Raw genomic sequence first — 13,729 nt, forward strand, 5'->3', positions numbered from 1 at the left:
TTTAACATGGTTACATATAAACTTCAGATATGGATTGTATACGCGGAAGCATACTACACTACCTTGACCTCATAAGTTTGGATATGTTTTTAGGTTTATAAATATCAGTTTTCGCATGTTCATGTTGAGTATGGTTAAAAGCGAGTGAAAAGGTCAAAGAACTGTGGAGTTAAGAATAATTATTGCTTCCAGGTACATGAGAGCAATCTCTCTTAGATCTTTCTCTAAGATCTTTCAGTTTAATTTTTTACAATATCATCCATAATAATAGTCTGAAAAAATAAGTAAAGCTTTCCTTTACGCCAAAAGCTAGTAAATACCATCACAAGAATTTTAAAACAATTAGTCTTTTTGATAAATTCATATAATGTCATAAGAAGACAGATTTTCAGAACTCATGTGATATATCAGCTGGATGCATCCAGAACAATCTGATCGTATGTGTATTTATTAATAATATTTATATATAAAAAACAAGAGGTTATCTAGACAAGTGGAATGTAAGAGAAAACCAAGATACGATAGAGAATAATGTGGAAAACAATGTAACACTGATTATACTGGATAGTAAATTTATAACTAGGGTAGGTTTAGGGTGAAAGCAAATCGTTTCTGAATACATAAAAGAAGTTATAATTTTTGAATAGCCAAGGCTTCAATAAACCTTGGTATACTCTTTTGAACTTTTGTACACATTGCCCCCAAATGCCCTGGTACGGCCGAGAGTGGGGATAGTCCGCTCTCCCTCTCGAAATGCTCTCACATGGCCACGCGTATATAGCCTCTGCCAGGGAAGTCCTACTCACTGCCTTCTCGTGGCGGGGGTGTTGTTTACGAAATTGAGAGGACGAAAAGCGAATGTCCGGCGCTTTAAACGGATTCCAAAACAATGGTGCACATGGGCCCCAGTATCCTGAGGGAACAAATGGCGTATGAACCAATTGTTGGTCACCGGCATCCATGTGACTGCATCTCCTTACGATGCTCTACTGCCTTGTGGATCAGACCTTCAGGTCGGAGGCTCGGGGAGTGGCCCCCCAAGAAAACCACCTGCTTCGGTTTGGGCACCTGGGCAGTATCGCAGCCCTCACACATATCGAATGAGATTTGTGTGGCGCATATGTATTTGGTGCCTCTTTGTACCAATATCTATGTGTTGAAATAAATAAACTTTTGTACACAACCAGCAAGGCCAAGTCAGAATCAATCTTATAACCTGTTTTAACTGTTCTACAGCGAAGGAAGGTGACTCTTTATCGTATGCTTTCATTGAGTCTTTTGATTGTATTTTTTTCCGTATCTATTTTGGTACGCGTTTAGAGATCTGTTTGAAATACAATGATTCATAACTCAGAGGCTGTGACTTGTGTTCTTGACTCAACTGGCTAGGACAGACAGGGAAGTGGGACCAATCAGGGCACTAGGTCGTCCTTACGTGTTTTCCGTGTCACTGTCACCAAATCGATCAATAAGACGCTGCTTATCAAAACCTGCAGTCTCACACGTTACAACAAGATCCTAACTTGCAGATCACGATGTATATAGCTATGTGACCGCACACATGTAAATTATTAAATAATGAGATGTAATACAATCGATTACGTGCTGTTTAAGTTTTTGGTGAAGCATAAGCAGTGTTTTTTCAATGATAATAACCTTTACTGCATAGTACATCGTACTAACAACTAATCTGAACCTTTGTTTTGACACACAGTTTAACTCATTTTTAAATAGTAAGGTGATATGACCAGGCTTTTTAAATGCCATAGGTGTAGCAGGTCTCGTGATACTGTGACCTTACCATCCATTTATTACCTTTAGGGAATACCCATTCTCCATCGTTTTTTCAGTTATCATTTCATCTTCAAAAGTATCTTTTGTACGAATACGGTCAATCCTATTAAATAGACTCTTCATCGAGCCCACATTTTATTGAACTGGCCAGTAACTATGATAACTAAGACATCGGCTCGTCCAAATTGGCATTCTGTAGACGGATCATCTGATTGAACCATTTCTTCTACTTATAAGTATATCCAGGATATAGACCCGGTTAGTCCTCTTCTTTTGAGAAAGACATGTGGTTTTGTAGTGTTAGATTGGTTCAGTTAGCATTTCACATTTGTTTTATCACAAGTAAGATTTTATCCACATATCTCTCATAAAGGCACGTGTTTTCGGTTAGCACTTCAGTTAGATTCTCAATATATCATAAACACTTCAGGTAATAATGGTCCTAACAGACTATCCTTAGTAATCACATAAATCTGGAGAAAGTATTCACCTTCAAATGTGCATATTAGTAGTAAATCTCTGAGATTAATTGTTGAAGTGCTGTCAAGAAGCCTTTATCTTTGTAGTTCAACCAGTTTGAGACTAATAAATATTCACTATGATTGAAGTTGATCATCGAACCGTATCACGAGTGAACTGGAGCTTCAAATATGGGTCTCTGGGCCACGATTAAGTGGTCTAAAAGAATCGTATTTACCATGGGACCTAAATATCCTACAATAAATGCCGTGCAAGGTGGTAGATATACACTGCATAGTATCTCCAAATTCGAACAATACTACTATCTGGTGCTTATTCACCTGAAGTCAGTCCACGATAAAAACTAACGTCAACTACTTAAAATATTCCACAAAGAATCCAACAAATATTCAACTTACTTAAAAAAGCTGTTGGAGCTATAGCACCTTCTCTTAAAGCCACTGCAACTGCTATACCTGTTTCTAGAAATGGTACGCTAAATTCAATTTGCTGGGATCGATTAGGTGTGATCTTCAATGATGTTACTGCCATATCAGCTCTATTATCCATTAGATCACGTATAATACCATTCCATCCATCTGGCTTTCAAATAGAAATGTCAATATTTCCAAAAACAATATTATTCAGTTAATTAAATGGTAAAAGACAACATATATGGTTCAAAAACTTCATACAAAGTAGTGAGAGTGAGTAGATGCACAAAATTCCATTGTATTACACCTGATTGGTATGAAATTTGTACCAGTACAGTTTTGTAAAATACAGTTGTCTCTGGCAGAAAGTTAAGAACTGAACTAAAAGAAGGCTTTCTATAGATCACATGAATTTATTTCATTCCTCCAAATGACAATAAAACCAATAAAGTTTGAACTGGTGCATTTATGAACATGAATACAGTACTTATGGTAACAAGTTTTTAGAAAAGACCAAAAAAGGATTTTTACTTGGTATCCTAGATGACTTATTCGAAACCTTAGCGTAAAAGAAAATTAACTCTTCAATACTTAGTTGCCAGACGTTCAAATCTTAGGTGGACATGAACTTGTTATCTTTGAAGTCCTGAAAATGATTAACAAACGAGAAACATCGCTTTGCAGAAGTCTTTGTAATCAAACGCTAGTGACGCAACTTATGTAGAAAAAAACCGTCTGGGCCTCATTGTTTGCTACTAGCTCATGACTTTACATAATTCATTATTCTTAGGCTAGTCTTTGTGGTAAATTTTTATCAGCATTTGCACACTTACCACAGAAAATGAATTTAATCGTTGGAAATAATGCTGTAATTTGACGAAGATATCCTGTCTTCTACATCAGAAAGCCAAATGACTGAGGCCTGTTTAAACGATTTTGATGTCAGCACTTAAAAGATTATTTTCCCATGAATAGGCAAATGATAAATATTCATCAATAGCAATACTGAAAAGTTATTTATGTAATATATCGAAATTTTGCCGAAAGTTTATCTTGAAGCGTATACAAGTTATCGAACCCTTACAGTTCGTATTTTGAAATGTGTGTTCAATCCACCGAATGTATTAATGATGAATAATATCCCTTCAACCAATAACTATTTTATCTTACTATCATTATATTGTGTTCGACTGTTACCGTATAAGTATTTCCATGCCTTTTCTCATTTTGTCCACAGTGTAGTCAAGGCTATATATTTCATTATGTGAACATTGAAAGAAGATAAAGGCTTAATTATTATTCATAAACTCTGACTTACAGGAAGAAATACTCCGGCAAACTAAACGATTGTTTGATTTTATGCTTATCTTGTATATCCGTCTCATCCTTTTCATGAGACTATTTTATGGTACAAACCTAAAGCTTATTCACCAATCAAAACAAACACCAGTTTGGAAGTATGTCGTTGAGTAATCCCATACGAAAAAGTAACAGCTTCCCGATTTCCAGTGGTCTCCTAGTTGATTCCAGTCTGTGGCAAAAACTAAGGTTTATTTTTTGGGCTTTTTATTTCAATACTGCATAGCTAATCTGAAAGACTAAATGTCCGAATCTCAAGTTTGAGTAAAGGATAGTTATATTGAATTGTATTCTATCTACTTGTAGGCATTCTTGTTAACTTTAATAATGATTTATTATGATACTTATTATCTGATCATGACTAAGTACTTCCATTGTGTTTAGAAAATTATGAATGCCTGAAAAATAACCAAACACTAGTTCAAGAAAGAAGGTTTTTTCGTAGTTTAAGACTATTTTCAGTTAATTTGTAATTTAGTACAGCGTCACCCGTTGTCATCGATCAGTATGGACTTTCTGATAGAATTTGGAGACATTAGTTTCATCGCCAGCCGCATATGAGCACACCATTCTTACTAAATCTAAAAAAACAAGCTCTATAATTCAAAGCTTTTGATTGTAGCTTGTCGAAACGGTATCTTTTAATTTTGGAGACAATATTTGCAATGAAAAACAAATAATAAAATTAACTATAATGTTGTCATTATTATATATACGATAACTTACTGTCCAAGCCCCCCAGAAACCATCTTTAACTTCATACATTTCAACATCAAAATTTAAATCTTTCATTAATTCCATTAGTAAGTCCATTGTCAGTCCGGAACAACAACCATCTACATAACTAATTGAATTATTCTCATTTACATTATATAATTCTGACAAATTGCTAACATTTTCAGTTAAGGATTCTGGTTTAATTTTTTTGTTGATATCTTTAGTATAAGAATTTAATCCAAGTGAACTTAAAGTTTTATGGATGATTGAATTCTTTCCAGAAATATCTTCATCTTGTAAAGACTGTGGTCTGAGTTTGCACGGAATCGAATTCGCATCACATGTTCCACCTTCCTTGTAATAAAATTTCGAGAAAAGAAAAAACGAAAATTATGTTTAAATATAACACCATCAAGCATTTAGTTCGTGCTTTGATTTATTTCCAGAGCTAGAGATCAAAATGCTTGAATTCGACGATTGCTAACGTCATTGATGTCAAGTTCATAATAATTTACAGCCAACGAATCATTATAAAGGAAGAATACAATACATATTTTTTCGGACAGTAAAGTTTGAGAGGGTGAGACAGATTATTCATCTGAGTTAACAAAAAAACTGTTTACGATTAGTACAGTGTGCAGTGCGGTGACACTACCAATAGCTTCGATGGCTGACCGCTTACTTTTAGTAAATTAAACCTATTAAAACTACTGATGTTAGGTTTCAAGTGTCGAATATCTGTTGAACTTCGAATTTCTGGGATTTATTTATCACTACAGAAGATATAACCTTGCTCATTTCGCAGTTATAATAATCACTGACATCGCAATAATGTATTTCTTCAAACTAAAAAGACCATTTCGATTGTGATAAAAACCATTTGTGTTTTAAATTTTTAAGAATGGTGTTCTAGAATGTGGGGGTGATACATTCCCTTTAGAGTTAATCGTTTGATAAGAAATGTCACGAAAGAATCCATTGTTATCTCAAACATTTTTTGCATATATATTGTATATAACATTCACTTTGTTTAACTATAGTATGTATTTACTTGATTTTGAAATTCTGGAAAGAAAATGCGAAGGTCTATATTGTTTGAATCATGCATTGCATATTCACAAAATAAAAGTTTAACTTTGTTTAAAACAATTCATAATAAAGTTTACGACGTGATTGTCGCCTGTATTCCTGTCTTCATAAATATGTTTTAGATGATACGTTATGTGTAGAAAGAAATCAAATTATTTACTGCCATTATCCTTAGGTTTAACTGATCCAGAATGTTGGTGAAACCCTTTATTATCAATCCTTATGACGTTTCAATACATTCGCTTGTGATTTTTGGATAACTTTGTGTTTCTGTCTTTAAAATCATCTGCGTATTTTATCGAATCAAAAAAGACACTTCATTATGATAGTAACCATTTACAAGACCAATATGAATTCATATTACTGAATATTTGTTTTATAATCAAAAAACTTATTCTTTAATAGTGAACAACTTTGTAGCTGAATAACAAAGTATAACAGACCTAAAATAAATCACTACAACTGATTTCTCACGATTACACTAACTTCACAACTTTGGTATTGATTACCACAATAGAGAATCATAGTGTTGAAGTTATGTAACTTCTGTGAAGTAAGCATATTGTATCTAGTGGTTTGTTGGGGGAAAACAATTTCATTTTACAAAGACTTACACATATTAACCTTACAAAACGTGGATACTAATGTTTTAATTGATAACCTTCCTTAGTTAAAAGTGTGTAATATATTCTTACTTGGGCTTTGGTATAAATAACAAACGGTATTTCTTTAATAGTTACTACACGTAGTTTGAATTTACTTGGTCGACCTTTAGGTGGAGAATTCGACGCGCCAGGCCATGTTACACCATCTATTCTTAATCTTGATTTACTTCTACCCCATTTACTGCTCATTGACCATGTCCCAACCTACATGAAAAGTTATTCAGAATACAAATCAGTGATTCGAATAACGTTCTAAGTAAAATTAATATTCAAACTCCCTCTTCATACCAAACAGTAAATAGATAAAATGTAGTGCGAATTGCCGATAAGCCTTCGCTAATATAAACTAGACATGATGTATCTATCAGGAGAAGAAAATCCAAATTAACAGGACTATGCTTTTGTATACGTGTACATTTCTCAGTTGGCTGTTAGTTTATTATCTTTGTTGCTGTGAGACTTCATGCATCAAATCACATATAAAATGCTACATTTGACACTAGTAGTTTAGTATTCAAATTATTTTCACTAAGTCTATTTTTGTCTTTTGTGTTTTTGTTCGTAAGTGATTATTAGTCTATTAAGAATAAGATGTTTGTTAATCGTGTCTCTGTATTCATTCTATGGTAGTTTTTGACACTGCCAAGTTTTTTTAGAACGCATAAAAGTAAATACACTCGATTCTATATCCCTCAAGGCAGCGGATAAAATATTTTCTTTTTTTACTGAAGTATTACTAAAGTCCATAAGTTTGAGATTGGTTAGTGTAATACGGTTCTGTTTATTCTTTTTGCCCTAAAAGTTACTTGATTTAATAAAACATGCAATATGCATTCTGAATAGTTTCTTAACATTAAGGAATATGTTTTATCTCAAAGAATAACGTAGTCGCTTTGATGTAGGAACGAGTTAAACCATACCTTACTTCTCATGATGAAATAATATAGAAATTTTAAGTTACTGATTACAGAATGGCAGAAGTAAATCCAAAGACTCAATAATTGTGTCTATTTTTAAACTAGAGGCAAATACCTTGATAGTTTTTTGTCATTTTCGATGGTGTATCTTTAAAATCAAAAAGCAACTATTTTCAAATCACTTTAAAATTGTCCTCTATGAATGGTGTTTAAATATCTAATGACAATTACAATGAATCCAAATGAAGTGATATAACAGCGTCAGCGATTAGAATAGCAGAAATCGACAAATACGTGTTAGTATAAGATACTAAATATGTAATAAATTTCATTCGTAAAATCATTTATTCGATTAGTATTTACTAAACATCCATTAATAATTAGTTGCAATATATTTCCGACTTACTGATAACAAATAAACCTTAATGATGTTTGTACCTTCTGTACTAAACAAACAAAAAGATATTGAGGAGTAGTTTCCTGATAGAAAATAAAAACAACTAACAATATGAAGTTATCATTTTGACATACTTTACCCTTTTTTGGAGCATGCTGAAGTGGTGGGAAAAATGTAAAACGCATTAGAATGCATTTTCTAAGCGAAATAGCACAGTTGAAATATTAAAAACTGTGCTGTTTTGCTAGACGATCTCCAAAAAGAACGTTATCAGGTTCAAACTGAATTCATTTCAGGTGTGAGTGACAAAGTTTTCATCTTTCACTCTCCTTCAAATCTTATCAAACTATTAAGAGAGAAATTGTCTAAAACTTCTACATTTTATGAACGATTAAAATTTAAGACATTTGTACATTGTTTACATGCTTAGACATGACATTATTCTAAATGATTTATCATATAATATAAGTAATACAGAAAGACCACATACATCTGTAGTTATTCTAAAATACATCTGAACTTCCAACATGTCTTTGAATTCTATGCATAGTAACAAGAATAAGTAATATCGTGAGAAAAATAGACTAGCTCCTAAGTGATTTTTTCTTTATCAAGTGGAATGAAAATTAATTGATTCTTATCCTTGTAATTTTGATAATCAAAGCCACACTGAAGATAACGTCGAAATTTCTATTTATAGAAACACAAGTTTGAAATGAATAATAATCAAAACAACAACCCTTCAATCATCATTCATTTGCAAACAGAATTAGTAGAACAATTATAAAAGGTTATACTTTACCTTATACCATTTCATTCGACCGTCAATAATTCGTGAATTATAAATAAATAATTTGGAAACATTTAATCCACCATTCGGTAAAAAACTTATCGGTTCATTATCTACATTTACAACAATTGTATGCATAATGCTGTAAAAGAAAAACAAGACAAAGATACAATAAACAATCAAGCGAAATATCGGTGAGATAAATTAACTTATCAACACAAAATTCATCAATATTTAATCAGACACATTGAACAATATTTAGAATTAATCATCAGTTAGTTACACAATTTTCCTATGTAGAAACACGCTCTTTTAAAAAAATAGAACTATGTTTACTTGTACAATGAAGTTGAATGGGATACGTTGTTATTTCTAATGCATATTTCCAATTTAGGAATAGCAGTCAATTATTTTAGATCTGTTGATTAACAAAAAAATACGATCACGAAAATAGTCAATTTCAAAAGTGGCAGTAATCTTTAATTCTTGTCAAAATATTTATTGATTATCACCAGAAGAAAAATGTAGGAAACAAATTCATTAATAAACTGTTACTGTTTGTCTTTTCTCTTGGCTACTGAAACTTTCCTCAATCAAAATGACAAAATATATTTCAGGTAAAAGAAAGAAATGAAATAGTTTGACTTTACTTTTTATTATTTATACAGTTACTTGACGTTGAATGAAAAGGGGAATTTTCAAAAGGATTTACTGATATAACTAACTTTTATATATATGAAAGAAAATCAATAATTCATAGAGTCATTCCGCGCTGTTTGTAAGTTAATTTAATCAACCATGAATCTGCATCAAATAACAGTTTCATCATGTTCTGAAACTTCAATAATAGTTTATATTGAGTACAGTGATATCAGGCAATGAAATTATTAAAGCTATACGTTTTTGTTCAATTATGGCTTCAAGGTTAAAATATGCTTATATGAACAAACTTTTGCCTACTTATACAATAGAAATAATTGTTTCACCTCGAAGCAGAGTTTGCAAATATTCAACCACATGGAGGTTGATTTTTTCGTTACTTACAATAGATATTTTTCCGATTTCATAATCAAGTACCTTCCGTTTCTAGACCTCTTAAGTTATGTTATACTAACGGACGAAGCAAAACACTAATACTAGGTGAATTGACATAGTCCAAAAAAGAACTATCTGTAAAGTTTGCCCACAGAGTTTCACGAGTGCATAGTAGTATCAACATCTGATGGCATATACGACTGACCTAGTCATTAAATGATTCTGTTTACTGTAAAACGCTGGTATTATTTATATACCAGTAATAACTTATTTAATAGCACGATACTTATTGTTATTTCACATTAATGAACAAAATCACTTATACCATGATAACGATTCCTGACTAAAACTAGACCCAATGCTGACTGATGATATTTCAAACTGAGAGCTAAGCGTTTCGAAATGTTGTGACATCAATCATAAAAACTTTAAACAACATATTCTGTTTAGCATTTACAACTTGGGGTTTAGGTTACATAATGCTTTGTATGAAATGTAATTTATTTCACAAGATTAAATGGTTTTCAAACCTTAAAATATTATCACTTAAAAGTTATAATAATCAAGATTATAACAATAATAAATCTAAACTTTTAAGAAATATTTCGTATGATAACAGTATTTAACCCAGATTATATAAAGTTCAAGGTTGTATCCTACTTTGGGACTACATATTAATTGATATCTAGCGGTTCTCAATCTATATATATATATATATATATATATATATATATATATATATATATATATACTGTATCATTTGTCTACTCATTGTAACTCAGACACTTAATTCATCATGTTAATTTCTGTGTGCATCATCGAATGTATGTCTGTACATTAACCCTTAAGCTATCCTCCTATTGGTTGCAATGTACCGATAATCGATAACTTATCCACACCCGATTAACTCTCAAAAATATATATGGATTTTTAACACACACATTCACTTTGTTTCATCGTGTGCTTGCTCGCTGTGCGCTTGCGGATTTTTATTAATCATTAACAATAAATTATCTCTACAACTGGTGTTCAGGCTTTTGAATAATCTCGCGTAAAATCCATAATTCTACCAGGAGATTTAGCCTGCATTAAATACTCGGTTAACGGGATATTATTTATTGGAGTCAGATATAGAGGACATTAGCCTCAATAATACATATAAAGTGTACTTATACTTCATTAAACTCTATAGTTGTACTTATGAAGACTATATGATTGAATTATACCAAGTACATTAGTGTAATTTATCCTTTTGCATATAATACCAGTAAAAGTTATTACATTTGACTCAGAAATCTTACATTTTGTCATTACACATAAATTGAAAAATAATTCTATATAATTTTCTCGGTAATATATGTCTATGAACGTTTTTAATGCAGAATCAGTTGATACTTGATAATCATAAATTATAGCGTAACAAATAGAAAGCATGTTCATACTTTAGTAAATGATTGAACAAATTGTGTGTGTGCATGTACTTTCGTTGTTTCGATTTCTTCTACTGTTATAAAATGAATATTAAGCACACATAATAGGAAAATACAAATATTTGGTCTACCTATCTAACAGTTTGTTTCTAATTTGTTTTTACTACATGTTCTATATCAGTTGTAAAACTTAATAGAAAGTTTCTTCGTAAAGAATAAATCTTTCCTTTTCATCTAGTACAGTTGTTTTTATCTTTTGAACAGTTATATGATTTCTGTACAATTACTATATATAATCAGGCAAACAAACACAACAAGCACGATATCTCATTGCCTTTGAATCGCCAAAAATATCCCTTTAACAACATGTACCGTGTTCACAAAAAAAATTTACTGTAGGTAAATTAAGTGAATTCGTTGGAATCATGAAATATTATACTGCGTAACTTATGTAAAGAAAATATTCAACCTGTAATTACTTCTCTACTTAGGCGATTTGTAAATGTTTGTAAACTTACGAATAACATAAAATGATCAGTCAATAGATTATGCTTACAATAAATAACCAAAGTCATCATTTTATTTGTGGCAGATAAAATGTGTCTTTTTGAAGTAAAATGAAAGTAAAATTCCTGATTTCGACATTGTCAAATGTGTATACAAAGGAACTTGTTACAATAGATTAGTGATGTGATTAGATTTTTGGTTTTCTATCTTTAAATTCTGAGAATGACTTACATCTATATAAGAATAATTAATTGTCGATATGAAAAGTTAAAATTTCACTAACCTTTTCATGAAAACTCCAAGTTTCCCATGACAAGTTATCAAATTCAATCTACTTACGGCTCATACCTTTGTAATAATGACCATGATGATAATAAACCTAGTCACGTTGATCGTCGCTACATCCATGTCGAGTAAATTCGCTTGCCTATCAAAGAAACCTAGATCTTAAATAGATTTATTCGACATTATAGACTACTATGCAGTCTTAATATCTTCATTTATCTAATTAAATTAATCAGTTATTAGTTAGGATAAACTTAACCTCCATACACAAACTTTTTCAAAGGAGCCGAATCGAAGATAGTTATAATGTATCAGGAAATATGTTTAAAATTTCTATTGTATGTCGATAAGTTTGCTTTATATATTCATCTGCTTCGTTTCAACTCAATATATAGTTGAGAATAATCTACAGTATCAAACCGAAGTCAACTATCCGAATGCCATTTGCTAGTTTGTATTACTGAAACAATATAATTTAGAAAACGGGTATTTTTCCAGGGCATTTCTTATCTCTATTTTTTACAAATGTTTTATGTTATAACGCTACATTTTGGTTCACTGATATGAAATTAATTATTCCCCGTAATAATGTTTTATCATAGATTCGGTGTACATGGGACAATCATCATCATAAATCGAGAAATTCTAAAACAAAATATCAACAGTGATTATTTTCATACTTAATCAATTTGTAAGTACGTTTTAATTCTATTAGGAATATGCTTGTTTAAGATTGCTTCAAAGATGCTGCAAAAAAATATGTTTTATCAGACTCATACTAAATAAAATGAAGTTTAGAAATAAAGTAGGCAATTTAGTTGAAGTAACATTTATTGCCTAAATACTGAAGATTGTATTTGTACTTCACAAGACACTATTATGATTAATATTACCAATACAAAGTCCACTTACTCATACATTCTTCTTCCCCATTGCCAACTTAAATGGTCGGAAAATTGACATAATTTAACAGGTCTAAGCTTCTCTAAAATCTGTTTGAAATAAATTAATGTATCTCTATTCGGCGTATCGATTTGTATTGATTTGTCTGGTGGATAGATTTGAGTCAACTGATAAATTAATTCAATCATTGATTTCTGCCAAACTTCTCGTGCTATTTCAGCACTTCTTCTACGACTGGAATGATCATTTAAACAAATTAAACCTTTTTTAAAAAAAGACAAGAAAGAATAAATTCATTAAATGATTTTACAAAGTAGTATATTCATTAAAATATGCAAATTTTAATTAACAGTGAAAATATTGATGACAGACTATTTTTGGGGCTTTAAATTAATTTCGGCTGTCACTAAACTAAATGGAACAAATATGTAGTATACTATACGGTGATATGTTACAGCAGATGTATGCCACATAAAGTTTCCTTTATTATTTATTCTCCCCGTTCCCACTATTAGTTAAATAATTGGATAATGTTAGACTGCAGCTGTACTTGATTCAGTGTTTTTTGATCCATCACAGAAATTCACCACTAAGTAGTAATTAATCTCATATTGTTTAATCTGCAGTGCTAATTGAATTTTGTCGAGAGAGCTTGTGATGTAGTTATTAAGTCAAATAACCTAAAATTACGATAGTTTACTTTATCTCAGCTCCTTCGAGGTTTCAGATAAGTTGTGCTGGTGTATATCAACCAACTTGAAAACTAAGTTCACGTTTACATTTCGATTACCTAGAAGTATCTGACAGTTTCATAAATAGCTAAGAAAACATTATTTTGATAAGAAAGTCATAAATGATGCTTATATAAAGTGAATGTTTATAGAAATTTACCAGTATGTAACCTTTACAATGAAAGCTAATTTTAAGGTGGTTATAGCTAGGCATGAT

General features: G+C 31.3%; 1 protein-coding gene across 1 annotated transcript in view; it reads right to left on the reverse strand.

The window, feature by feature from the left end:
• Positions 1-13,729, reverse strand: part of GRIN2B (Glutamate receptor ionotropic, NMDA 2B) — a 73,502-nt gene that overhangs the window by 18,288 nt on the left and 41,485 nt on the right. Inside the window, exons 6-10 of the mRNA XM_051211496.1 lie at positions 12,791-13,043; positions 8,634-8,763; positions 6,548-6,721; positions 4,773-5,117; positions 2,673-2,856 (exon numbers count right to left, since the gene is read on the reverse strand). Coding sequence (XP_051071561.1) covers positions 2,673-2,856; positions 4,773-5,117; positions 6,548-6,721; positions 8,634-8,763; positions 12,791-13,043 — 1,086 coding nt within the window. The remainder of the gene's footprint in view (positions 1-2,672; positions 2,857-4,772; positions 5,118-6,547; positions 6,722-8,633; positions 8,764-12,790; positions 13,044-13,729) is intronic.

This window comes from Schistosoma haematobium, chromosome ZW (assembly GCF_000699445.3).
Source record: "Schistosoma haematobium chromosome ZW, whole genome shotgun sequence".
In the NCBI taxonomy this organism is placed as follows: Eukaryota; Metazoa; Platyhelminthes; class Trematoda; order Strigeidida; family Schistosomatidae; genus Schistosoma; species Schistosoma haematobium.